Consider the following 27,724-nt stretch of genomic DNA (forward strand, 5'->3'; position numbering starts at 1 on the left):
TTTAAAGAAAATTTTACTTTTTATTCTCCCCTTCAGAAAAAATCAGGAGTGGTGATTACAGCCTAATTTTTAAATGAACCTAGGTAGCCTAGGTAGGGTGAATATACATGTGCTATTTAAAGTGAGTCACTTTTCACCTGGCAAGTTGGTAATTATTTTCTGTGGAAATTCATTTTTGGTTTTTCAAAATGCAGTAACGTTTTAAAACTGTTTAGACTATAAGATTAACTATACTACTTTGCATGGTATATTTTAATCAATGGTTAGGATTAACATTTCTTAAATGCCTGTTCTGTGGGGTATTACTAGGTGTTGTAGAAAAAAAAGTTCGTTAGCTTAAGTTTGGGAACAGTGGGATAATAAAATTAAAAAAGTTTCTTCATTTCAGAATTTCTTAGACTTCTTTAAGAGCCTCATGTGCTTTGTGATATGACCATGAAACCATTATTTGTGCGTGTGTGTTGAGTACCTTGTTGGACTCTTGCTTTAGGAAATAAACATTGGGAAATGCTGATTTAGATGATAGCCCTAGATGAGTCCATGTATTCAATTGTTTATCAACTTATTTTTATTTGAGTAAACTCATTTATGAATAATAAACCTCTTTCAACTCTCATGTATGAGGAGCAGCATTACTAGGAAATAGGCATGTATTGTGCAGATGATATATTAGGGAAATTAGAGGGCCACATTCAGTTGTTTAACTTTTTTTTACTATTTGAACAAAAAATTTCTTTGATTATTCAGAATGTGTATCACCACCCCCATCCCCCAAAGCCCTGCCAAATGAAATTAGAAACGTAGATAGGTAAACAGAAAACGAAAAAGAAGGAGAAGGGGGAAGTCTAGGGAATTTGGAGAAAAAAGATGTCATTCAACAGAAAACTAAATTGGTTAGAAATGGAATGAAGGGAAGAAAATAGATGGGAGGAGGGAAAGGGAGGAAAATCTTTGGATCTAATGGAACATGAGAGGTTGGTTATCAAGGAATGGGGAGGGGCACCCCTATAGATGTAGGTTGGAGAAGAATAAAAGGGACCTTTTTACTCCTTGCGTGAACAGGAGGAGAGTTACTGCTGCTCTTTTCCTTGTTATCTAAGTCTGGCTCACAAGTTTTTTAATTTTTTGACATGTGGCCTCTGCTTGCCTACTTCCATCGTGTTACCAGTGTATCTGTAATGATGCTTGTGGGTGGGAATGGGGATGTCTTTGGGACTTTGAAAATGACCTGAAACTAGAGACTTTGAATTTTAAGCCTTCTGTGACAAATGTAGCCAGAACAAACTATAAAAAGCCAGTTTTCTGCCATTTATCACTTGAAGTCACTTGGTTCCTTTTATTCCCTTTCTTTGCCAGTGGAAATAAAAATGCTTTGTGGAACATTTTTACTTCTGGCATTATTAACCCCTGGGCTAAATTCTTAGCTGCATCTCAACCTTTTAGAGTATATGTATCACAAATATGTTAATTATCTGGGCTTTACTGTTTGGAGCAGAACTGAGAGGAATAGTTTTTTTAGGGGAAAGTTGAAAGTATTTTAAATCATTAATTAATATACCTTCTCAGTATATAACTTTGGCATTTTCTTCACCCAGATTGCCAGTGGTTTCTGTGTCTGTTAAGTCTCTTCTGAAGTATCTGGTAAAGTTTTTTAAACATCTGCTGATGACAGATTTCTCCCTTAAATATGGAAATCTTAAACCAGATACATTGGATATGATTACTTCTATCAAATACAGGGTTTTAAATAGACTTTACGTATTCACGTAAGTGCTTTATTTGAGATCAGTTTTGACAGGGATTACTGCCTTTTGAGAAGGGGCAGAGTCACAGGATGTGCAAGTGTTTCATATTCTGTTTCAAGACTGATGATTAAGAAATGAAACACAAGCATCTGAACATATTACGTCAGTAGAAAATGGGTAACTAAAATCTTTTAGGCCAGATGCACATATTTCTTAAACCAAGTTGTTATTGAAAGCATTTAGTTTTTATTAATCAGACTCTGGAGTGAAGCTAAAGTGCTTTTTAAAAGTTTTTCAAGTTTTATTCTTCTCTGGCTAATGATGTATTTGCCTCTATTGCCATATTTAAATATCTACTGTGAACTTGATTTCTTCAGGTTTCCCTAGAAGTGAAGAAAAGAATGGTAGGCAATAAGAAAAACATGGCAGGGATTGATTTTAGAATAAACCAGTCATTGCAAACATACAAGTTAGAGGGACATTAGGTCTGAGAATGTGATCAGATTTTTTTTTAGTTGTCTGGTGAATTTTTTTTCCCCCCTTGTAGATAGGTGGTAATTCCAAGTTTCTAGAGTAGCTGTTAACTTTGTCGTGGGGTGCTGAAAATAACTAGGGGGCATATTAGGAAGTCTTTATTCTAGAATGATCAGTTCTTTGTTTTTTGTCCCTTAGTCAGTTGAAGTTGCATTTGTAATTGCCATATATAGTTTATCTCCTTCTTTGCCTCCCTGTTGACTCATAATCTAAAAGTAAATCCTTTTTAAAGGTTAATAGTTAACTTTGTTATCAAGAATTTGTTGTAGTTTGCTTAATAACATGATGGCTGAGTAAACCTTTGTATATTAACTCTTAAGCTGGGAAGAAAAATATAATTGTTTTAACTGAATTATAAAATGCCTTTAGATGGAGTTAAAGTATTTGCTAATAGCTTTAGAGCCTACTGAAAAAATTTAAAGCTACATTTAAGTGATTATAATCAATAATCTCATATACTAAATCATACTGATAATTACATTTAATGATTTTAAAATGTGATAAAGATTGATTCTCTTTAGGAATAATCATTTTAAAATTAGTTACCATGCATGAGAAGTTGGTTTTCCAGTGTCATCTGAGTTTCTGTTTCAGTATTTCATTTGCAAGTTTGTTATTGAGTTCACTTGATGCTCTTAGGGAGATGTTAAGATAAATAACTAATGATTGTAAAGCAGTTAGAAAATAAGTACTAAGGTTTAAATTAATCACTCACTGAATACAGACAGTATATATTAGGCTGGAGATACAAAGAAGACATGGTACTTGCCCTGTAGAAATATATAATATATAAATGAGTTTAAAAGTAGGTATTACTGAAACTTTGGCTAGTAGAATTTATACATTAAAACAGAGTAATATTCAAACACCCCCAAAATTTGAAATACAGAGTAATTTAATACTGGTATCATACCTGTGATATATCTCTAAATAGAAGATCAGTTATTTTCAGGTGAGTCTTCTTGGATTATCTTTTTGAGGATTTAAGTTTTTAATAAACATTCTTCTCTGAAATCAGAAAAAAAAAACCCCAAGACCTTGCTTTTACTGGAACCATTGAAATATCAGAATGTCCATGAAAAAGATGAGTTTTAAACTGTATAAAATACTGTTCTCTATGAATATGACTTCTCTTAGTGTTACTGAACCAAACTTGGGTCCACTCACCTGTGTGCAGTAAAGCCAATCTACTGCCACTGGGTTGTGGTGAAGGAAAGTGCAGCATTTATTGTAAAGGTACCACACAAGGAGAACGGGTGGCTTATGCTCAAAAACCCCTGAACTCCCTGAAGTGTTTCAGCAAAACATTTTGAAAGGCAAGGTGAGGGAAGGGTGTCCCGGGGTATGTGATCAGCTCACACACAATTCTCTGACTGGTTGTTGGTGATGTAACAGGGGTTAACGTTATCAATCCTTAGGCACCAGTAGGTCTGGGGGCTACATGCTCATGCTTGTCAAGTAGTTAATTTCTTCTATTTGGTGGTAGTTTTAGCATCTATAAAACAACCCCAGAAGTGTGCATCAGATATTATTATCTAGGTACTTCAGAGAGGAGCTACAGTGGAGGATATGAGGGAATGAATGGTCTGTCCCTGGAAGGCCCCATAGGGTCCTGCTCAGTTACATTAGTTTTCAACCAAGAAGCTCCTTTTCCTGATATATGCAAAGGACTTTGACCTCCCTGAATTAATCCCATTGCCTGAATCTGAAGGAGAATTTTATAGAGAAGTTTCAAGCGTATGTGCTTTTCAAAATTAAGTTTATTAGGTATCAGAATTAAACTCAGAGTTGTCATTTTGTCATTTACATATTTTTTAAAAGACTAACTTTATTCTTAATTTTATGCTTCCACAAATCACCAGGCATTATGTAAATACTTTAAAATATTAGGTAATTATTAATGAAGCAGTGTTTTGTTGAAAAAATATGATTATTGTAAACAGACTGAGAAAGGGTTAGAATTCTGGCTTCCTCACTTAAAAGCTGTGTGCTGTTATGAAAATGCAGTAAAACCTCTCAGTGCCTCAGGTTTTTGAGTGTAAATTGGGCATAACATTTGCAGAGTTGATAAGAAGATTAGAGATAATATGTACAAAATATTTGTCTTTAAAGATGGTCAACAAATGGTAGCTGGAATGTTTTATATTTTTGTTTTTGTTAGGTTTTATCATTTACTTTTGATGATCCATAAAACCATTACTTGTTATAAGTTATTTTTTGCTGCTTTTAGTTCACTGTCCTTTGGTACCCCAGTCTAACCTGGAGGAAATCATAATGTACACTAAAGTGTATGTACGTTCTTTGTATTGCTTGATAAAAATAAACTTTAAAAAATGTTGTCTGGAGCAGAAGCAAGAAGAACTACAATCCTGCAGCCTGTGGAACAAGAACCACGTTCACAGAAAGATAGACAAGATGAAAAGGCAGAGGGCTATGTACCAGATGAAGGAACAAGATAAAACCCCAGACAAACAACTAAATGAAGTGGAGATAGGGAACCTTCCAGAAAAAGAATTCAGAATAATGATAGTGAAGATGATCCAGGACCTCGGAAAAAGAATGGAGGCAAAGATTGAGCAGATGCAAGAAATGTTCAACAGAGACCTAGAAGAATTAAAGAACAAACAAACAGAGATGAACAATAGAGTAACAGTAAATGAAAACTACACTAGAAGGAATCAATAGCAGAATAATTGAGGCAGAAGAACGGATAAGTGACCTGGAAGACAGGATGGTGGAAGTCACTGCTGCGGAACAGAATAAAGAAAAAAGAATGAAAAGAAATGAAGACAGCCTAAGAGACCTCTGGGACAACATTAAACACCAACAACATTCGCATTATAGGGCTCCCAGAAGGAGAAAAGAGAGAGAAAGGACCCGAGAAAATATTTGAAGAGATTATAGTCGAAAACTTCCCTAACATGGGAAAGGAAATAGCCACCCAAGTCCAGGAAGCACAGAGAGTCCCATACAGGATAAACTCAAGGAGAAACACGCCAAGACACATAGAAATCAAATTGGCAAAAGTTAAAGACAAAGAAAAATTATTGAAAGCAGCAAGGGAAAATGACAAATAACATACAAGGGAACTCCCATAAGGCTAAAAGCTGATTTCTCAGCAGAAGCTCTACAAGCCAGAAGAGAGTGGCGTGACATATTTAAAGTGATGAAAGGGAAGAACCTACACCAAGATTACTCTACCTGACAACAATCTCATTCAGATTTGATGGAGAAATCAAAAGTTTACAGACAAGCAAAAGCTAAGAGAATTCAGCACCACCAAACCAGCTCTACAACAAATGCTAAAGGAACTTCTCTAAGTGGGAAACACAAGAGAAGAAAAGGACCTCCAAAAACAAACCCAAAACAATTAAGAAAATGGTAACAGGAACATACATATCGATAACTACCTTAAGTGTGAATGGATTAAATGCTCCAAACAAAAGACACAGGCTTGCTGAATAGATAAAAAAACAAGACCCATCTATATGCTGTCTACAGGAGACCCACTTCAGACCTAGGGACACATACAGACTGAAAGTGAGGGGATGGAAAAAGATATTCCATGCAAATGGAAATCAAAAGAAAGCTGGAGTAGCAATACTCATATCAAATAAAATAGACATTAAAATAAAAAATGTTACAAGAGACAAGGAAGGACACTACATAATGATCAAGGGATCAATCCAAGAAGAAGATATAACAATTATAAATTATATGCACCCAGCATAGGAGCACCTCAATACATAAGGCAACTGCTAACAGCTATAAAAGAGGAAATCAACAGTAACACAATAATAGTGGGGGACTTTAACACCTCACACCAATGGACAGATCATCCAAACATAAAATTAATAAGGAAACACAAACTTTAAATGACACAATAGACCAGATACATTTAATTGATATTTATAGGACATTACATCCAAAAACAGCAGATTACACTTTCTTCTCAAGTGCGCATGGAACATTCTCCAGGATAGATCAAATCTTGGGTAACAAATCAAGCCTCAGTAAATTTAAGAAAACTGAAATCATATCAAGCATCTTTTCTGACCTCAATGCTATGATATTAGAAATCAACTACAGGGAAAAAACACGTAAAAAACACCAACACATGGAGGCTAAACAATATGTTACTAAATAACCAAGATATCACTGAAGAAATCAAAGGGGAAATCAAAAAATACCTAGAGACAAATGACAGTGAAAACACGACGATCCAAAACCTATGGGATGCAGCAAAGGCAGTTCTAAGAGGGAAGTTTATAGCTATACAAGCCTACATCAAGAAACAAGAAAAATCTCAAACCATCTAACTTTATACCTAAAGGAACTAGAGAAAGAAGAACAAACAAAACCCAAAGTTAGCAGAAGTAAAGAGATCATAAAGATTAGAGCAGAAATAAATGAAATAGAAACAAAGAAAACAATAGTAAAGATCAATAAAACTAAAAGTTGGTTCTTTGAGAAGATAAACAAAATTGATAATCCATTAGCCAGACTCATCAAGAAAAAGAGGGAGAGGACTCAAATCAATAAAATTAGAAATGAAAAAGGAAAGTTACAACAGACACTGCAGAAATACAAGCATCCTAAGAGACTACTACAAGCAAATCTGTGCCAATAAAATGGACAACCTGGAAGAAGTGGACAAATTCTTAGAAAGGTATAGCCTTCCAAGACTGAACCAGGAAGAAATAGAAAATATGAACAGACCAGTCACAAGTAATGAAATTGAAACTGTGATTAAAAATCTTCGAACAAACAAAAGTCCAGGACCAGATGGTTTCACAGGTGAATTCTTTCAAACGTTTAGAATAAAGAGCTAACGCCCATCCTTCTCAAACTCTTCCAAAAAATTGCAGAGGAAGGAACACTCCCTAACTCATTCTATGAGACCACCATCACCTTTATACCAAAACCAGACAAAGATACTAGAAAAATAGAAAATTACAGACCAATATCACTGATGAATATAGATGCAAAAATCCTCAACAAAATACTAGCAAACAGAATCCAACAACACATGAAAAGGATCATACACCGTGATGAAGTGGGATTTATCCCAGGGATGCAAGGATTCTTCAGTATACGCAAATCAATCAATGTGATACACCATATTAACAAATTGAGGAAGAAAGACCATATGATCATCTCAATAGATACAGAAAAAGCTTTTGACAAAATTCAACACCCATTTATGTTAAAAAAACTCTCCTGAAAGTAGGCATAGAGGGAACGTACCTCAACATAATGAAGGCCATATACGACAAACCCACAGCAAACATTATTCTCAGTGGTGAAATACTGAAAGCATTTCCTCTAAGATCAGGAACAAGACAAGGATGTCCACTCTCACCACTATTATTCAACATAGTTTTGGAAGTCCTAGCCACGGCAATCAGAGAAGAAAAATAAAAGGAATACAAATTGGAAAAGAAGAAGTAAAACTGTCCCTGTTTGCAGGTGACATGATACTATACATAGAGAATCCTAAAGATGCCACCAGCAAGCTACTAGAGCTAATCAGTGAATTTGGTAAAGTTGCAGGATACAAAATTAATGCACAGAAATCTCTTGCATTCCTATACACTAATGATGAAAAATCTGAAAGAGAAATTATGGAAACACTCCCATTTACCACTGCAACAAAAAGAATAAAATACCTAGGAATAAACCTACCTAGGGAGACAAAAGAACTGTAGGCAGAAAACTATAAGATGCTGATGAAAGAAATTAAAGATGATGCTAACAGATGGAGAAATATACCATGTTCTTGGATTGGAAGAATCAATATTGTGCAAATGACTATACTACCCAAAGCAATCTACAGATTCAGCGCAATCCCTATCAAATTACCAATGGCACTTTTTATGGAAGTAGAACAAAAAATCTTAAAATATGTATGGAGACACAAAAGACCCCGAATAGCCAAAGCAGTCTTGAGGGAAAAAAACGGAGCTGGAGGGATCAGACTCCCTGACTTCAGACTATACTACAAAGCTACAGTAATCAAGATAATATGGTACTGGCACAAAAACAGAAACATAGATCAATGGAACAAGATAGAAAGCCCAGAGATAAAGCCACACACCTATGGTCAACTAATCTATGACAAAGGAGGTATGGATATACAATGGAGAAAAAACAGTCTCTTCAATAAGTGGTGCTGGAAAAACTGGGCAACTACATGTAAAAGAATGAAATTAGAACACTCCCTAACATCATACACAAAAATAAACTCAAAATGGATTAGAGACCTAAATGTAAGACCGGACACTATAAAACTCTTAGAGGAAAACATAGGAAGAACACTCTTTGACATAAATCACAGCAAGATCTTTTTTGATCCACCTCCTAGAGTAATGGAAATAAAAACAAAAATAAACAAATGGGACCTAATGAAACTTCAAAGCTTTTGCACAGCAAAGGAGACCATAAACAAGACAAAAAGACAACCCTCAGAATGGGAGAAAATATTTGCAAATGAATCAACAGACAAAGGATTAATCTCCAAAATATATCAACAGCTCATGCAGCTCAATATGAAAAAAACAAACCAATCCAAAAATGGGCAGAAGAGCTAAATAGATATTTCTCCAAAGAAGACATAAAGATGGCCAAGAAGCACATGAAAAGCTGCTCAACATCACTAATTATTAGAGAAATGGAAATCAAAACTACAATGAGGTATCACCTCACACCAGTTAGAATGGGCATCATCAGAGAATCTATGAACAACAAATGCTGGAGAGGGTGTGGAGAAAAGGGAACCCTCTTGCACTGTTGGTGGGAATGTAAATTGATACAGCCACCATGGAGAACAGTATGGCCGTTCCTTAAAAAACTAAAAATAGAATTACCATATGACCCAGCAATCCCACTGCTGGGCGTATACCTAGAGAAAACCATAATTCAAAATGACACATGCACCCCAGTGTTCACTGCAGCAGTATTTACAATAGCCGGATCATGGAAGCAACCTAAATGCCCATCGACAGATGAATGGATAAAGAAGATGTGGTACATATATACAATGGAATATTACTCAGCCATGAAAAGGAACGAAATTGGGTCATTTGTTGAGACGTGGGTGGATCTAGAGAGTGTCATACAGAGTGAAGTAAGTCAGAAAGAGAAAAACAAATATCATATATTAATGCATATATGTGGAACGTATAAAAATGGTACAGATGATTTGGTTTGCAGGGCAGAAATTGAGGTACAGATGTAGAGAACAAACGTATGGACACCAAAGGGGGAAAGTGGTGGGGGTGGTGGTTGTGGTGGTGTGATGAATTGGGTGATTGGGATTGACATGTATACACTGACATGTATACACTCTAAGAACCTGCTGTGTATAAAAAAAAAAGTGGACTGATGATATTTGTATTTCTGTACATGGTTATGTGCCTGTGATCAATGGGAAGAATATACAAAAATACAGCTAATAAAGAGAGTTGTAAAAAAAAATGTGTGATAATCTAGTCTTTTAAGTGGAGTTTTTGTGTATTTATGTTTGATGTAATTACACTAAAATTATATGTAATTGGGTTACATTTTTGTTTATCTTTAATGATGTACATGGATTTATATCTAATATTTATAGCTACTACTTACCATATAAAACATATGTTAAATACCTTTTTCTTTCTTTACCTTTTAGATTAATAAAGTATTATTCTATTTTTCATCTATTCTTTTATCATTGTCTCTTATTATAGGTCTACAGACAATGAATTCCCTCAAATTTTGTTTGAAAACATTTTATTTCACCTTCATTTTTTAGCTTTACTGAGGTATAACTGAAAAAATTGTAATATATATAAGGTATACAACATGGTGCTTTGATATTCATACACATTGTGAGAGCCTTACCACAATTGAGTTAACACATCCATCACCTCACATATTTACCTTTTCTTTCCTTACAATGTACTCTTCTAGCAAATTTCAGTGATAGAATACAGTATTATCAACTGTAGTCACTAGGTTCTACATTAGATTCTTAGACCTTATTCATCTTAAAAGTTTGTATCCTTTTACCAACTTCTCCCCATTTACTCCAGTCCCTGGTAATCACCATTCTACTCTGTGTTTCTATGAGTTCTACTTTGTTTTAAAAAAATTTCTGCATATAAGTGATACCATGAACTATTTATCTTTGTCTGGCTTACTTAACTTAGTTTAGTAAGGTTCATTCATGTTGTTGGAAATGGCAGGATTTCCTTCTTTTTTAAGGCTGAATAATATTCCATTTTATTTATATACACACTATATATGTATACACACACACACTACACTTCCTTTATCCATTCTTGCATCAGTGGACACTTAGGTTGTTTCCATATCTTGGCTGTTATGAACAATGCTGCAATGAAAATGGGATTACAAATATCTCTTCCAGATAATGATTTCATTTCCTTCAGATAAATACCCAGAAATGGAATTGCTGGATCATATGGTAGTTCTATTTTTAACTTTTTGAAGAACCTCCATACCCTTTTCCACAGTGGCTGCACCAGTTTACATTTCCATGAAGTGCTCAGGCGTTCCCTTTTCTCGTCTTCCTCACCAACACTTTTTATTTCTTGTCTTTTTGATAGTAGCCATTCTAACAGACATGAGGTGATATCTCATTGTGGTTTTGATTTGCTTTTATCTGATGATTAACGATGTTAAGCATCTTTTTGTGTATCTGTTGGCCATCTGTGTGTCTTCGTTTGAGAAATATCTATTCAGATTTTCTGCCCACTTTTTAATTGGATTGTTAGGGGGTTTTTTGGTATTGAGTTGTATGAGATTTTTAATATATTTTGGATATTAACCCCTTATTATTATATGATTTGCAAATATTTTCTCCCACTTGGTAGATTTCATTTTGTTGACGATTTCTTGTGCTGTACAGAACTTTTTTTTTTTTTAAGATTTTTTTTAAAGGTCAGGTCGTTTATTTACTTATTTTTGGCTGCGTTGCTGCACGCGGGCTCTCTAGTTGAGGTGAGCGGGGGCTACTCTTCGTTTGCAGTGTGTGAGCTTCTCATTGCGGTGGCTTCTCTTGTTGAGTAGCATGGGCTCTAGGTGCACGGGCTTCAGTAGTTGTGGCACGTGGGCTCAGTAGTTGTAGCTCGCAGGCTCTAGAGTGCAGGCTCAGTAGGTGTGGCGCACGGGCTTAGGTGCTCCATGGTATGTGGGATCTTCCTGGACCAGGGATCGAACCTGTGTTCCCTGTATTGGCAGGCAGATTCTTAACCACTGCCTCACTAGGGAAGTCCTGAGAAGCTTTTTTATTTGATGTAGTTCTACTTGTTGATTTTTGCTTTTGGTGTCAAGTCCAAAAAATCATTGCCAAGACTGATGTTGAGGAGCTTACCACCTATGTTTTCTTCTAGGAGTTTTATCGTTTCAGGTCTTATGGTCATGTTTTTAATCCATTTTGAGTTAATTTTTGTGTATGGTTTAAAATAGTGGTCCAGTTTCATTCTTTTGTATGTGGCTGTCCAGTTTTCCCAGCACCATTTATGGAAGAGACTGTCCTTTCCCCCATTTGACATTCTTGGCTCCTTTGTAGAATGTTAATTAACCATATATGTGTGGGTTTATTTCTGGGCTCTCTATTCTGTTCCATTGATCTATGTGTGTGTCTTTGTGCCGGTACCATACTGTTTTGATTACTATAGCTTTGAAATATAGTTTGAAGTCAGGGAGCATGATTCCTCGAGCTTTGTTCTTCTTTCTCAAAGTTGCTTTGGCTACTCAGGATCTATTTAAGTTTCATACAAGTTTTATAGTTGTTTGTTCTATTTCTGTGAATCTGAAAAATGCTATTGATATTTTGTTAGGAATTGCATTGAGTCTGTAGATTGCCTTGGGTAGTATGGTCATTTTACAATACTAATTCTTCCAATCCGTGAGTGTGGAATATCTTTCCATTTATTTATGTCTTCAGTTTGTTTCATCAGTGTCTTATAGTTTTCACTGTGTAGGTCTTTTACCTCCTTGGCTAAATTTTTTCCTAGGCATTTTATTTATTTTATTTTTTTTGGTGCAATTGTAAATGAGATTTTTTTCTTAATTTCTCTTTCTATTCATTTTTTGTGTATAGAAGCACAACAGATATTTGTATATTGATTTTGTGCCCTCTAACTTTACTGAATTTGTTTATTGGTTCTAACAGTCTTTTGGTGGAGACTTTAGGGTTTTCTGTGTAAATATCATGTCATCTGCAAATAGTGACTATTTCACTTCTGCCTTTCTGATTTGGATTTTTTTTTTCCTTGCCCAATTGCTCTGGGTAGGACTTGCAATACTATGTAGAATAAAAGTGGTGAGAGAGGGCATCCCTGTCTTATTCATGATCTTAGAGGAAAAGCTTTTAGCTTCTCACCATTGAGTATGATGTTAGCTGTGGGCTTGTCATATATGACCTTTATTATGTTGAGGTATGTTCCCTGTATATCCTCTTTGTTGAGAGTTTTTATCATAAATCGATGTTGAATTTTTGCAAATGCTTTTTATGCATCTGTTGAGACCATATGATACTCATCCTTCATTTATTTTGTTAATGTGGTGTATCATATTGATTGATTTGTGGATGTGGAACCATCCTTGCATCCGTGGAATAAATCTCACTTAATTGTGTTTTATGATCCATTTCATGTGTTGTTGAATTTGGCTTGCTAACATTTTATTGAAAGTTTTTGCCTCTATGTTCATTAGGAACAATGGCTTGTAATTTTCTTCTTTTGTAGTGTACTTGTCTGGTTTTGGCATCAGGGTAATGCTGGCCTTGTAAAATGAGTTTAGAAGTGTTCCCTCCTCTTCTGTGTTTTTTGAAAGAGTTTAAGAAAGATTGTTATTAATTCTTCTTTAAATGTTCGGTAGAATTCACCAATGAAGCCATGTGGTCTTGGACTTTTGTTTTTGGGAGGTTTTGGTTACCGATTCAATCTCCTTACTAGTAATCGATCTGTTTAGATTTTCTGTTTCCTCATGATTCAGACTTGGCAGATTGTATGTTTCTAGGAATTTATCCCAGTATAAACTCATGTATTAAATTCTTATTTCAGTAGTTTCTTTCACTTTTGCCATGTGTACTTGAACATTTTTTAAAGGTTTTATTCTCTTATGAAATTTTGTTAATGTCTTTGTGTGCATACTTCAGTATCTAGAATACTCTGTGAATTTGTTTTGTATTGTCCATATTTTACTCTTGGTATTTAATCATATGGTGCATCTCTTGGTATACTTAACAAGATTTGATTGAATCTGGATATGGTGAATAAAGAATTGTGGAGGATTCTGATGATGTTCAGTTGTTTCAGAGCAAGTTCACCTTTGCCATGCTTGTCAGCTAGAGTATAAGTCAGGGGCTAAGCTGAGTTAAGGCTGAGTTGCAGTTTTGTTTAATTTCTGTCTATATTTGGTTCTGCCCTAGTCATAGAGGTTAACCCTCTAGGTTTTTAATTGAGAACCTGATATGTTCACTTGGGCTCCTCCCTCAGCAAGTCCTGGACTCACACAGTATAGTCCTGTGATCCCTAGAGGGGAGAAGGGAGGGAGGACAGCATCCTTTTAGAGGGTCCATGACATGAAAACTATTTCATAATAACATTAAGATGTTGTTCTCTTAAGTATACAGTGGAGTTTTCCAGAGGCTTACATGACTTGCAAAGAGTTTGAATGTAGAAACAGAAAAGAGAATGCAGCTATCTTCTATTAAACCAGACATTAAAGAGGTTTGCAAAAATATAAACTAATGCTACTCTTTTTGCTGTTTTTTTCAGTTTTCATGAAAATGTTATTTTATTGTAAGCAATTTATTATCTAAAAAATTAGTTGAATGCTTTAAATATTTCTCAATTTTAGTTTCTCATTTTGTAAAGCAAGAGCTACAACCCACATAAGCAAATGTTCTTTGAGATACTCAAAAATAAAGAGGTCCTGAGACCAAAAGTTTCAGAATTGCTGTTCTAATCCTTTTCCCATTAGGGGACACTGCAGAAAAGTCTCCTCTGCTTTCAGAGGCTCTGCTCATCTCTTTAGCTTCTGTATTTGGTACATGCCTTGAGAGAAAAGTTGGCTGCATGTTTGGGCCAGTTTTATGCTTCTCACTTCTCATTTCTCATCAGTATTTTGTTACAGTGCATCCTTAGTTTTGTGTCGTGAGTCCTGTGAATCTGCCAAATCTCAGTTGGTTTGTCTGTTCCCTGGAAGCAGCGCTCTCTGCAGGCAGAATCTGAATTTTCAACTTATTATCTTGCATTCAGGAAAAATGGATTGAGGCCGTAGAAAGTCAGCTTACATTTCTGTAGTTCTCTTCTACTCCAGAATCATGATCTCTCTATTCCTGGACGCTTCAGCAGATTTTTTTTTTCCCCCATTTTATCCTCCTGTTCTAATTGCTCTTGGCAGGGATGTGTTTGACACCAGCTTTTCTGTCATATTAAGAACTGTAAAAATAAAATTAATTTATTTGGTGCTTAGCATTTCCATCTCTGCTTACATTGCTAATCTGTTCTTGCATACTGTCTAGTTTATCGATTAGAACCTGTAGCATATTAATCATAGTTGTACATTCCTGATCTGGTAATTCCAACATCCTAGTCATATCTGACTGTGGTTCTGACGCTTGCTCTATCTCTTCAAACTGTTTTTTGCATTTTAGTATGTCTTGTAATTTTTACTTGATGGCTGGACTTGATGTACCAGGTAAAAGGAACTGCTGTAAATAGACCTTTAGTAATGTGATGGTAAGGTGTGGGGCAGGGGAAGCGTTCTGTAGGCCTGTGATTAGGTCTCAGTCTTTCAGTTAGCTTGAGCCTCTGGACTGTGAACTGCACCAGTGCTTCTCAGTCCTTCCTTCTCCTCACGAGGGACAGGCTGGCCTACAGTGGGCTGGAGTTCGGTATTTGTTTCCTCACGTAGGTTAGGCTGTAATAAAACCGCAGCAGGTTGGGCTCTGGTTAATTAGTTTCTCCTGAGGGCAGTCCTTGTTAAGAACAGAGTGCTCTAGAGTATTTGCAGATGGTTCCGCTTCCCCACCTCCTCCTGGAAGCATGAGGGGATTTTTTTCTCTAAAGAATTCACTCTGAGAACCAGATTGAGCTGTTGTTGGTAAAATTCACATATGTGTGGGATTCCCCATATGACTAGGTCTCCCTGGAGTTTTTAACTCTTCAGAGTCATCCACTCTGAGCCTCTTGTCAATTACGGTTCAGAATTCCTCCCCTGGCAATGGTTGCTGCAGAGGTTTCTGCTTATGGGTTTTTGCTCTAATAACTTTTGATTCTCTGTATTCATCTATCTGTCTCCCAGTTTGGGGGTTGCAGTTTGCCCTCTGGCTTCACTTCTCTTTCAGACCTAAGAAGAGTTGTTGACTTTTCAGTTTGTTCAGCTTTTTACTTGTAGTTAGGATGGTTTGCTACTTCTAAGCTTCTTCCAGGTATACTTTTTCTTTTTTAAGATTTATTATTTATTTATTTTATTTTTGGCTGCGTTGGGTCTCTTAGTTGCGGCATGCAGGATCTTTCATTGTGGTGCGCAGGCTTCTCTCTAGTTGTGGTGTGCGGGCTCCAGAGCGCATGGGCTCTGTAGTTTGTGGCATGCAGGCTCTCTAGCTGAGGCGTGCAAGCTCAGTAGTTGTGGTGCGCGGGCTTAGTTTTCCCGTGGCATTGTGGGATCTTAGTTCCCTGACCAGGGATCGAACCTGCATCCCCTGCATTATAAGGTGTATTCTTTACCACTGGACCACCAGGGAAGTCCCTCAGGTATACTTTTTAAAAGTAAGCTATCTCTGGGCAGTAGACAGTATATTTTTGGTCCTGTTTCTTTAGAACATACTTAGTATCTGTTGGGATATTGCACCTTTTATGTTGGAATATTTTGCTAATTGAAATTAAAAATTAAATATAATTGAACTATTTTAACATCTTGAAAAGTGTTATAATAGTGTATGAACGAGAAAGTCAATCAAATTTTTTCTGTAAAAAGATACTTTATATTTGATTTTAAGTGTAAAAACATCCAAAGCTCAGGAATTGATATTAGTTCATTTTTATGTTGTTTAAATAGTCTTTCAAGTTAATGTACGTTAAAATACTGCCTTTTGTAATTAACTTGACTCTTTTTCATCCTGTTTGTATAACCAGAAAAAGAGAATTTTTCTTTTTTGATTCCAAAGTGAAGTCTCATATTAAATTTATCTTAAGGAAGGGTAATATTCTTTCTATACCTGCAAGAGGAACCTACTGCTTAGTTTCTTACATGTGTATATAAATATATAGTGCTTTAGAGTCTACAAGTCTTGTTCAGTACTTTATATTGTTTAATGTTTAGAATCTTCCTAGTGGATCATTAGTTGCTGAGATTTTCACCTAGGCCTTCAGACTGGAAATTTAGGGCTCCTGTTTTCCTTTCTACTTTATTATGTTTACATTATTATTTAATTTTCAGAGAATCTAGGTAACTCAGTGATCTCTGTTCAGTGGGGTAATTAATCTTAGAATACAGTTGAACCTTGAACAAATGGGTTTGAACTGCTTGGGTCCACTTATACGTGGATTTTATTCAATAAATACTACTACAGTACTACATGGTCCATAGTTGGTTGAATATGTGGATGTGGAACCTTGGATACAGAGGGCTGACTGTAAAGTTCTATACAGATTTTCGACTGGGGTGGGGGTGGGGTCCGTACCTAACCCGTTGTTCAAAGGTCGGCTATATTTACTGGCAATGTTTATTTCTTGAATGGTTCTTTAACCACAGTAGTTAAGAGCTTACTATTCATTACAAAGTTCTGTACCAGCTGGGTGTTGAGAGTGAGAAGGAAAATGGTCTGTTAATTTTTATGTGGCTTATTTTATAGTAGTTTTTCTAGTGTGATGACAGGACCCTTGATAGTCTCCTTTCAGAGAGCTTAAGGTTCTCCCTTTTCTAACTGTATATCTGTGTAAAGCTGATTTTCTTAATTTTCAACCATAATAATATAGAATAGATTGAGGGTAGAAGCTGATATGAAAATCCATAGAGAATGTAGCAGTGCTGGGGATTTAAAAACTCTGAAACTGACACCTCCTTCTGTGTACACTTGAAAGAATGTGTATTCTGCTTTGGTAGGATGAAATGTTCTGTTAATATCAGTGTGGTCAAAATGGTTGATAGTGTTGTTCAGGTCTTCTGTATTCATACTGATTTTTGTCTGCTTGTTTTGTCAGTTCCTGAGAATTGACAAAATGTTGAAATTTCCAACTTTAATTATGGATTTTTCTCTTCTTTTAGTTTTATCTTCATGGACAGTCTTGTTAAGTAGATATATATTTATGATATGTTTTCTTTGTGCTTTGAATTCTTTATCATTATGTAGTTTCCCTCATTATCCCTGGTATAATAATCCTTTTTTGTCATCTATTTTATCTAATATTATGACAACTATTCCGGCTTTCTTTTAATTTATGTTTGCATATTATATCTTTTTCTGTTCTTTTACCTTTAACCTACTAATGTTTTTATATTTATAGTGACTTTTTTTGGTAGGCAGTCTTTATTTGGGTCTTGCTTTTGCATCCAAGTTGGCAGTCTATTTATATTAATTGTGCGTTTATGCCATTTACATTTATTGATCTGATTAGATTAGAATCTGTCTTTTTACAAACTATTTTCTATTAGTTCCAACTGTTGTTTCTTTTTTATTCCTTTTTGTCTTCTTCTGGATCAATTGAGTACTTGTAAATAATTTTATGTTCTCCTATGTCTTCATTATTTCTACCTCTTATCAAAATCTTTTTTAGTGATGCCTGAGTTTTTATAGTATACATTTTTAATTAGTCTTGGTCTATGTCCAAATTATAATATTCCTATTCATGTGTACTGTAAGGACCTCCCAAAAGATTACTCCCATTTTCTTCCCCAATTCTTTGTGCTATTTTTGTTAGGTATTTTATTTTTACATACACTAGAAATACACAATGCATTGCAATTACTTTTGCTTCAGACAGTTGTCTCTTATAAAAATTAAAAATAGAGAGAAATGAATTTTATAATGGACTTCATTAAAGCCATTTCAGCACTTTTCATTTTCTTGTTTAGACCCATGTTTCTGTCTCATATCATAATTGTTTTGCCAAAAGAATTTTGTTAAATATTTCTTTTAGTACAAGTCTGCTGGTAACCAGTCCTTTAGTTTTTCATTTTTATTTATTTATTTTTTATTATTTTTTTTTGCCGTACGCAGGACTCTCACTGTTGTGGCCACTCCCGTTGCGGAGCACAGGCTCCAGATGCACAGGCTCAGTGGCCATGGCTCATGGGCCCAGCCGTTCTGCGGCATGTGGGATCTTCCCGGACCGGGGCACGAACCCGTGTCCCCTGCATCGGCAGGCGGACTCTAAACCACTGTGCCACCAGGGAAGCCCTAGTTTTTCATTTTTGAAAGATATTTTTACTGGGTATAAAATTCTGAGTTCAGTTTTTTTTTTTTTCTTTCCGTATTTTAAACACATCACTTTGATGTATTCTGGCTTGCAGAGCTTTTGATGAGATGTCTGTTATAATTCTTGTTCTGTTTTTAAAGTTTTTTTTCTCTTTCTGCCTTCAAGATTTTTTCCTTATTTCTGATTTTGGGCATTTTGATTATGATGTGCATGTTTGTGTGTTCATTTGTGTGTGTTTTGGTGTGTATCTTTAGTGTTCTCTAATTTTCTTGGATTTGTCATTTGGAGTATTTAGTTAATTTTGGAAAATTCTCAGTCATTATCTGTTCAGGTAATTCTTCTGCCACTTCTTTTTTTTTTCCTGGAATTCCTGTTATATGTGTGTCAGACTGCTTGATATTGTCCTTCAGCTCTTAGATGCTCTGTTCTTGTTTTGTCCATTCTTTTTTAATCCTTGCATTTCAGTTTGTATAGTTTCTATCTTCAAGTTCACCCTCAGCTGTATTGAGTGTATTGATGAGCTTGTCCAAGGTATTCTTCATGTCTATTACCATGGTTTTCATTTCTACCATAGTCATTTGGTTATTTTCTATAGCTTACTTATATGCTGAGAGTCCTCTTCATTCATGATATCTACCTTTTTGACTGGAGTCTTGAACATATTAATCATGGTTATTTTAAATTTCTTATTTAAAATAAGAGTGCTAGATACCTCAAAACTCAAGCTGTATTATTGCTCAGTATTCTTTGTTGACAGAAGTGTCTTAGAGGCATATTTGTAGGAAAAAAATATATGTTCTTAAGTTTTCTCTTTGATAAGAGCCTTGTGTAATATGATGAAAACAGTTTAATTGTGACCTAGAGTCTAACCAATGTTGACTTCTATTTTGCTTTAAATTAATTAGTTTTGCTGTTCAAAGGTAATTTGAAAATGGTTGGCTATTGGCTGAGTTTAGCTGTTTAATGCTTTCTAAATTGAATGGCAATTCAACTTTGAGATTTTAGTTGTCACTCAAGAAAATCTTTGACTAATCAAGTAAAAGTTTTAGTAAATTTTGGTCCTTATTTTCTTATTAGCTGTAAAATACTATTCTATTGTATCCTTCCTGACTTTTTCTAAAAGGAAGTATTTTAAAGAACCTAAATTATTACAAATGAAAAAAATTATAATCTTCTCATATAAGAAAGACTGAGCATTTGGGATTAATTTAATGTAGATAGTGGTATTCTATTGATTGATGATTAGCTTTCTTGGACAAGATGGAATTAAAATAATATCCTAGAGATAGTTTTATCACATGGTTAAAAACATCAGGATACACAGACAGGTCTCAGCATTTCTGTTACTAGCTCTGTTTTTGGATCATTTAACCTCTCTAAATCTGTTTATTCATCAGTAAAATGGAGTCAATATTAGTGTCTACGTCATGGGGGTAATGTAAGCATTAAATGGGTAATGCATGTGTTTGCCATGGTTCCTGGCATGTAATGTTGAACAAATGTTAGCTGATATTGCAAAATAGGGAGTCAGTTAAGTATAGAAGATCCAAAGCTTGAACCCAGGTTGTGGACTAGGTTTAAAATTGTCCAAGTTTAAAATTTCATTACATACAAACTTTTTATTATGCCCCCTGCTTTTAGCAGAACACAGATGGAAAGAAGACAAAGTCTAGGGTCCCTTCCATCCCAGTTCTATGCATTTTAGTTTAGGCTAGTGAGTGTTCTTAATAGATTTTATATCACAGACTCCACTGTGAATCTGAAATTTGTGACTCCTCTTCCTAAAAAGATACAGACATGCAAAATATTATGCACAATTTGGGTGGGTTTGTGGTGCTGCCTTTTAAAGCCTACTTATGGAACCCTGTTCTTGGAGAAAGAATTGATTTTGGCACAAAAGCATTAGGGGGAGAATGAGGTTGGTTTAGATAGCCTTACATCTCAAAGTGACTAAGACAAGGAAAGCAGCTGTATTTCTTAGGTTCCTTTTTATTCTATTGCCTTTACATCATCTTCATCATCAGGAATTTCATGTATTACTTGATTCTGGTAGTAATGAAGTTACCAGCCATGTCCCAGAAATTTTCAAGATTTTATCAGAAGCTAAATGTCACTTCTGTAAGCAGAATATTACTTCTGTGAGCAAAATTGTTTGCAGTGCAGTACTGTACTGGTGTAAGAGAGGTACCAACAAGTAACATTTATTGATTGTTTCCTATGTGCCTGTACATCCCCTGCTAAGCACTTTACATGTATTATTTCATCCATATAAAGGTAGATTCCACTGTTGTTCTTATTTTGCAAATAGAAAATCTCAGATTTAGGCCTAAATTTTCTTTGAAGTTACACAACTTTAACTGGAAGAGTCTGGATTCAAACTCAAATCTTTCTCTAAAGCTACATGCTGTTAACTACTATGCTGAGTTACCAAAGGTAAAATGTTTAGTACTTTAGTTAAGTTGTACCCATTTATTGTGGTTAAATGTAAAATTTCTGTTCTGTCTTTTAAAATAATGAAATACTTTGTCTTCCCTGATTCCTCAAACTGTAGTTGTGATTAATCTCTGTTATTGATATGTAATGTGAAGTAAAAGATTTATGTGATCTTAATACAGTTTTTCTGAGATTTTTAATAATAATTTAGGGAAGGACATTTTTATGAAAGGTGTACTATAACTTGTCAGTATGTTATTTGAAGACAATTAAACCAAAAACAACTGGCTTATTTGAGATTAAGTTTTCCAATAGGCTTTGATCTGGAAGAGCCAGGATGGCAAGCAATAGGAAGCTTTTATTATTTAGTTATCTATTCTGATGAAGAAATTGGTTACATAGTTGGATCTATTATGAATAAATATTCAAAATACCACAAGTACTTCACTGTAAACTGAGGCGGATTACAAGTTAAAACTACTTAGCTTAAATCAATTGATAGTGTTTTTCTAACTGTGGTTCTACTCTTTCTTCTTTGGGTTAAAATGGCTCTGTACAAGCTGGGTTGTTTCAACAGTCAGCTTCGTAACCTCTTTCTGTATACAAGACCCATTGCCTTTGCTTTGGGATGCCAATAGACATTGTCTACACCCGCAGTGATGTTTTTTCTTCTGGACCTTTTCTGATTCTGGCTCTGGTACAGCCCTCCACTTGAGGGGTGGGGAGTGGTTATCTGGCTCTTAAAGCAACTCAAATGAACTTGAAATTCATGTGATGATTGTATTGCTTAAGTTTACACTTTACAGAGTTTTCTACTATTTAGTATACGGGAAGTTAGTTATACTTAATGTGCTTTCTAGCACTACGACTACCTCAGTTTTTTGCATATGTCTTTAATAAATTTTAGGCTTTCGGCAGGGAATTGCAACCTGGTATTGTAAAATCGTTTTCACAGGGGAGTCAGATTCACTTTTTTATATTGTTTTGATGTGAAGAACTGTATTTTCGGTGACTGCTTGTATAGTTAAAGTAACCTTTTAAAAATTTGAATTTGATTTTACATTGGTAATAATTTGGACAGATTAGATAGAGGAAGATTTGTGCACTCTTGTAAGAGTCCAGATAGTTGAGTAAGTGCTGGCACATGGAGTTTAAATCTCAGAGAAAGTTGAAATATTTTTAAAATAATCATTTATATTAGCATGGTAAATGTACACAAAATGAATTTTACTGTCTCCTTGTCCAGAAACAGGAAAGTTGGTTGATAAAATGAGGCAAACACAGTCTATCGAGAAAGATATTTAGCCTCCTTCAATAGTAAAAGTAGAAAAAATGAGTTTTAAGGACTCCGAGGTTTCCATTTCATCAACTTAGTATGCTAGCTGTGCTTTTATAGGTACTAACTGTACCTATAAAAGAGGAAGGCGAACCAATTTTTACATTCCTCCATTTGTATTTGAGAGCAATGTTTTAGAGGTAGTTCCTTTTTAGTAGGACAGCTTAAGTTTTAAAACATATTCTGTACCTTGTAATAGATTTCTTAGAGGTTGTTATTAGGCAGTTTCAGCTTCTAGACTATATCTATGAGCTTGGAACTAAGTAGAAAGATCCCTCTTCGGTAACTGAAATAGCTGTTATGAAGCCTTTAGAATTAGTCTATTTATGAAGCCCTTATTCAGAGAATATATTACATATATAATTTTAACCATTCTGGTTTCTTGGTACATAGATAATAAAGCAAGATAATAATCAACAAGAAAAAAGAAAATATCTATGAGCCATGCTCACATAAACAAATGATAGATAAATGAAGTGGAAGGGACAAATCTTCTCTAATGAAGACTTCCAAAAATGTGTTTTGGGGTTGGAATAGTCACTGGGATGAACAGGAATGGAGTAAACTTAGGACATTTGAAAATCTTGCCAAACAAATCAAATTCAACAGTACGTTTAAAGATACTGTGTCATGATCAAGTGGGTGCAGCTTATTCTTGGAATTCAAGGTTGGTTTAATATTAGAAAATTAGTTATTGTAATTCACCATATTACAAACTAAAATAGAAAAACCATATGATCATCTTAATTGATGCAGAAAAAGCATCTGACAAAATCTAACAACAATCACTTTCATGATAAAAACACTCAATAAACTTGGAATAAAAGGTAACTTTCTCAACTTGATGAAGGGTATCTATGAAAAACTGTAACAGCTAACATCATACTTAATGAAAGACTGAAAGGGGTTTCTGCTTAAGATCAAGGACAAGATAAGGATGTTCATTCTCACCACTTACATTCAAATTGAAATGGAAGTTCTAGCCAGTATAAACAGGCTGGAAAACCAAGTAAGAGGCATCAAATTAGACAGGAAAAAGTAAAACTGTCTTTATTCACAGATTACATAATCATCTATGCAGAAAATGTAAATGGAGAGATATACCTTGTTAATGGATTGGAAGACTCAACATTATGATGATGTGAATTCTCTCAAAATGGATCTATAGATGCGATGCAATCCCAATAAAAATCCCTGCATGTTGTTTTATAGAAATGAACAAGGTGATTCTAAAATGTGTATAGAAATGTAATAGTCTAGAATAGCCGAAACAACTTCGGAAAAGGACAACAAAGTTGGAAGATTAACACTACAAATTTGAAGACTTATTAGAAAACCCAGGTAATCGTATTGACATAAACGTTGACATATAGAACAATGAGACAGAATAGAGTGTCCAGAAATAAATGCACCCATATATAGATTACTGATTTTTTAGAAAGGTACAAAGGTAATGCAGTATAGAAGGGACAGTCTTTTTAAGAAATTATGCTGGAATAATTGCGTATCTGTATGCAAAAAAGAACTTTAATCCATACCTCGTACTATATTTTAAAAATTAACTAAAAAAGGGACATAGACTTAAATGTAAAACCAAAAAAATATAAAACTTCTGGAGAAAGACAGGAAAAAAAACTGTGTCCTTGTCTTTGGCACAGATTTCTTAGATACAGCAATAAAATCAAGATCCATAAAAGAACAAATTGATAAGTTTTGTCTTTTTATGAACTCCGATTTTTCTTCTTTAAAAGACACTCTTGGGATTTCCCTGGTGGTGCAGTGGTTAAGAATCTGCCTGCCAATGAAGGGGACACGGGTTTGAGCCCTGGTCTGGGAAGATCCCACATGCTGCGGAGCAACTAAGCCCCACGCACCACAACTACTGAGCCTGCGCTCTAGAGCCTGCGTGCCACAACCACTGAAGCCCATGCGCCTAGAGTCCACGCTCCACAACGAGAGAAGCCACTGCAATGAGAAGCCCGTGCATTGCAACGAAGAGTAGCCCCCACTCTCTGCAACTAGAGAAAGCCTGCACGCAGCAATGAAGACCCAACACAGCCAAAAATAAAATCAATTCATTAAAAAAAAATGTTAAACGTATATCTGTGTGTTCTAGCCCTTCCACTTCTAGGTAGTTACCCAGGAGAAAAAGAAATATATGTTCATATGTAGACATATGCATGAATGTCCATGGCAGCTTTATTTATAGAAGTAAAAAACTAGAAACAATCTAACTGATCATCAACAGGTGAATGAATAAACAAACTGTGGTGGTACTATACAATGGAATACTACTCAGCAATGAAAAAGAATGGACTTTTGTTACATGCAGCAACATGAGTGAATCTGAAAATGTGCTGAATGAAAGAAGGCAGACAAGAAGAAAGTGTAGACTGTATGATCCCATTTAAATCTCTGAAATACGAAACTATAGTGACTGAAAGCAGTGGGTGGGGAGGGAGGGATTAACCAGGAACACAAGGAAAAATTTGGAATATGTTCACTATTTTGATTAGAGAAGGTTCATAGTTATATACTTATGTCAAACCTTACCGAATTGTATATTTTAAATACTTGCAGTTTATTGTATGTTAATTATAATTCAGTGAAGCTATTTGATAAAAAATGAAAACGAAATAATTTTTCTTTTGCCAAGATGTTTTGTGGTGCAGTTGGAAATTGAAAGGACAAAGTGAGGCTGGAATAATAATAACAACATCGTCTAGTATTTGGATAAACGGTTCACATACATTATTATGTTATTATTTTAATTTCAAGTCTCAGGTAGTTGCCACTGGTTTTTAAAAATATTTTTTAATGTTTGAATGTCAGTCTACAAGTGAATGTAAAGGCATTGAGAACAATGACATTTTCCCCTTTCTTTTTCTCCCTACTCTCTTTCTTTTTAAAAACAGGAGTGACAGTTCATTCAGATTCTTTGTATTCTTTTTCGTCTATATTTGTCAGTTTGCTGTACATGTACTCCAGGCTGCAGGATTTCATAATTGGGGTAACTGGTAAGTCATTTACTTTAATTACTCTAGTTATAATCTGTTCATCTAGTATCTTAATATAATTTTTGGATTCCTAAAAATATTTGACATAGAAAAACCAGATTAGCAAAAGTATACAAATAATAAAAAATGCAATTTAAAAGTTTCCTAAGGAATAACCTTTGAAGGAATTTAAGAAAAGGCTACCTGTTATGTGTAAAGCGCTATTTTAGGTATGCACACGTATATTTTCATACACACACAAATGCATGTGTGCCCACATACACACACGTCTTTGAAAAGTGGAGTCACTGCATGCACATATATGGATATATCTTTAAACAAATAGAATCGTTCTTAGTCTGGCAAAATGCTCACTCAGTGGGGGACCCTCAGAAACAGACTATTTGGACACAGGTTAGAAGGTCATAGATTTATATCTCTCTTCAGACACTCTGGAGCAAACACTTCCTTGAGTGAAGTGGTGCATAGAAGGGTACCTATGTATAAAATCATCCCTCCCTCTCTTCTTTCTCTTACAACCATTGCGTACAGTTGAATTTTTATAAGCTAAAAGCATGTGCGAGGCAACTTTGCTGCGCTACGTACATAAACTGAAACGATCATGTAACTAGAGTGTATTTGAAGACTTACATTTAGTATGCTACTACTGAATTAGAGTAGTCACTGAAAGTCAGACAACTGTTGATAGCTTTGCAGATCTAACGGGCATATATACATGCAGAGAATTTATTTGGGTATTTTAAATCAGTTCTAGGAAAGAGTAGCATTCATTATGATTTTAAAAAGTGTTTACTCTTTAGCATTTGAGAGAAAGGAAATGTTTTAAATGTTTAATTTAAAAAATACACTGCTTATGTTAACAGCATTTTTGTATTCTAATGAAACCTAAATAATTTCTTTTTTTTTTTTTTTTTAAATAAATTTATTTATTTTTGGCTGCATTGGGTCTTCATTGCTGTGCACAGGCTTTCTCTAGTTGCGGTGAGCGGGGTCTGCTCTTCATTCCGGTGCATGGGCTTCTCATTGCGGTGGCTTCTCTTGTTCTGGAGCACGGGCTCTAGGCATGTGGGCTTCAGTAGTTGTAGCCCGTGGGCTCAGTAGTTGTGGCTTGCAGGCTCTAGAGCGCAGGCTCAGTATTTGTGGCGCACAGGCTTAGTTGCTCCGCGGCCTGTGGGATCTTCCCAGACCAGGGCTCTAACCCGTGTCCCCTGCATTGGCAGGTGAATTCTGAACCACTGCGCCACCAGGGAAGCCCTTCTTTTGCTTTTTAGAACAGACTTAGAAAAAAGTGTTAAAATTGAGCACAGCAGCCTGCGAGGTGACTAAATAGCACAGGAATCTGCTAGTGAGGGTGCATACAAGGTGACCTGTTGTAAGATAGACCTCAGGTACTTTAGCAGACTTTAAAAAATTAGACTCTTTATTTTGAGATAATTGTAGAGTCACAGACAGTTATAAGAAGTAATTCAGGGAGATCCCAAGTATCCTTTATCCAGTTTTCCCCAGTGGTAACATACTGTAAAGCTATGGTATAATACCAAAATCAGGATCTTGACACTGATTCAGTGAAGACAGGACATTCCCATCACCAAAGGATCCTTTATGCTGCCCGTTATAGCCACACTCACTTCCCTCCTTAACCCCAGCAATCACTAATCTGCTTGTCATTTCAAGAATGTTATATAAATGGAATCATGCAGTTTGTACCCTTTAGCTTTTTTCACCAAGCATAATGCTCTGGAGGTTTATCCAGGTTGTTGTGTCTCAGTTGTTCCTCCCTTTTTATTCCTGAGCAGCATCCATGGTGTGGATGGACCACAGTTTGTTTAACCATCCACCAGTCCGAGGGACCTTGGATTGTTCCTGGTTTGGGGCTATTCTGCTAAAAACGTTCGTGAACAAGTTTTTATGTGAACATAAGTTTTCATTTCTCTGTGATAAATACCCAAGAGAAGAGTGTAATTGTTGGTTCATATGGAAGTTGCATGTTTAGTGTTGTAAAATTTCTATTTATTTATTTTTAGATTATTTATTTATTTATTTTTGGCTGCATACCACAACTTGTGGGATCTTAGTTCCTTGACCAGGGATTGAACCCGGGCCCTTGGCAATGAGAGCCAAGGGAGTCCTAACCACTGGACCTGCTACGGAATTCCCTGTTCAGTGTTTTTAAAAAACTGACAGTATTTTCCAGAATGGCTGTAACATTTTACAGTCCCAACT

The 27,724-nt window shown here is 35.4% G+C and overlaps 1 protein-coding gene across 5 annotated transcripts in view; it reads left to right on the top strand.

Moving 5' to 3' along the window:
* SCAMP1 (secretory carrier membrane protein 1) overlaps window positions 1-27,724 on the top strand; it is a 138,397-nt gene that overhangs the window by 53,381 nt on the left and 57,292 nt on the right. For all 5 annotated transcript variants that reach the window (XM_060143168.1, XM_060143167.1, XM_060143166.1 and 2 more), the window contains one exon: window positions 25,400-25,501. In XM_060143168.1, coding sequence (XP_059999151.1) covers window positions 25,400-25,501 — 102 coding nt within the window. The remainder of the gene's footprint in view (window positions 1-25,399; window positions 25,502-27,724) is intronic.

This window comes from Lagenorhynchus albirostris, chromosome 3 (assembly GCF_949774975.1).
Source record: "Lagenorhynchus albirostris chromosome 3, mLagAlb1.1, whole genome shotgun sequence".
Taxonomy (NCBI): domain Eukaryota; kingdom Metazoa; phylum Chordata; class Mammalia; order Artiodactyla; family Delphinidae; genus Lagenorhynchus; species Lagenorhynchus albirostris.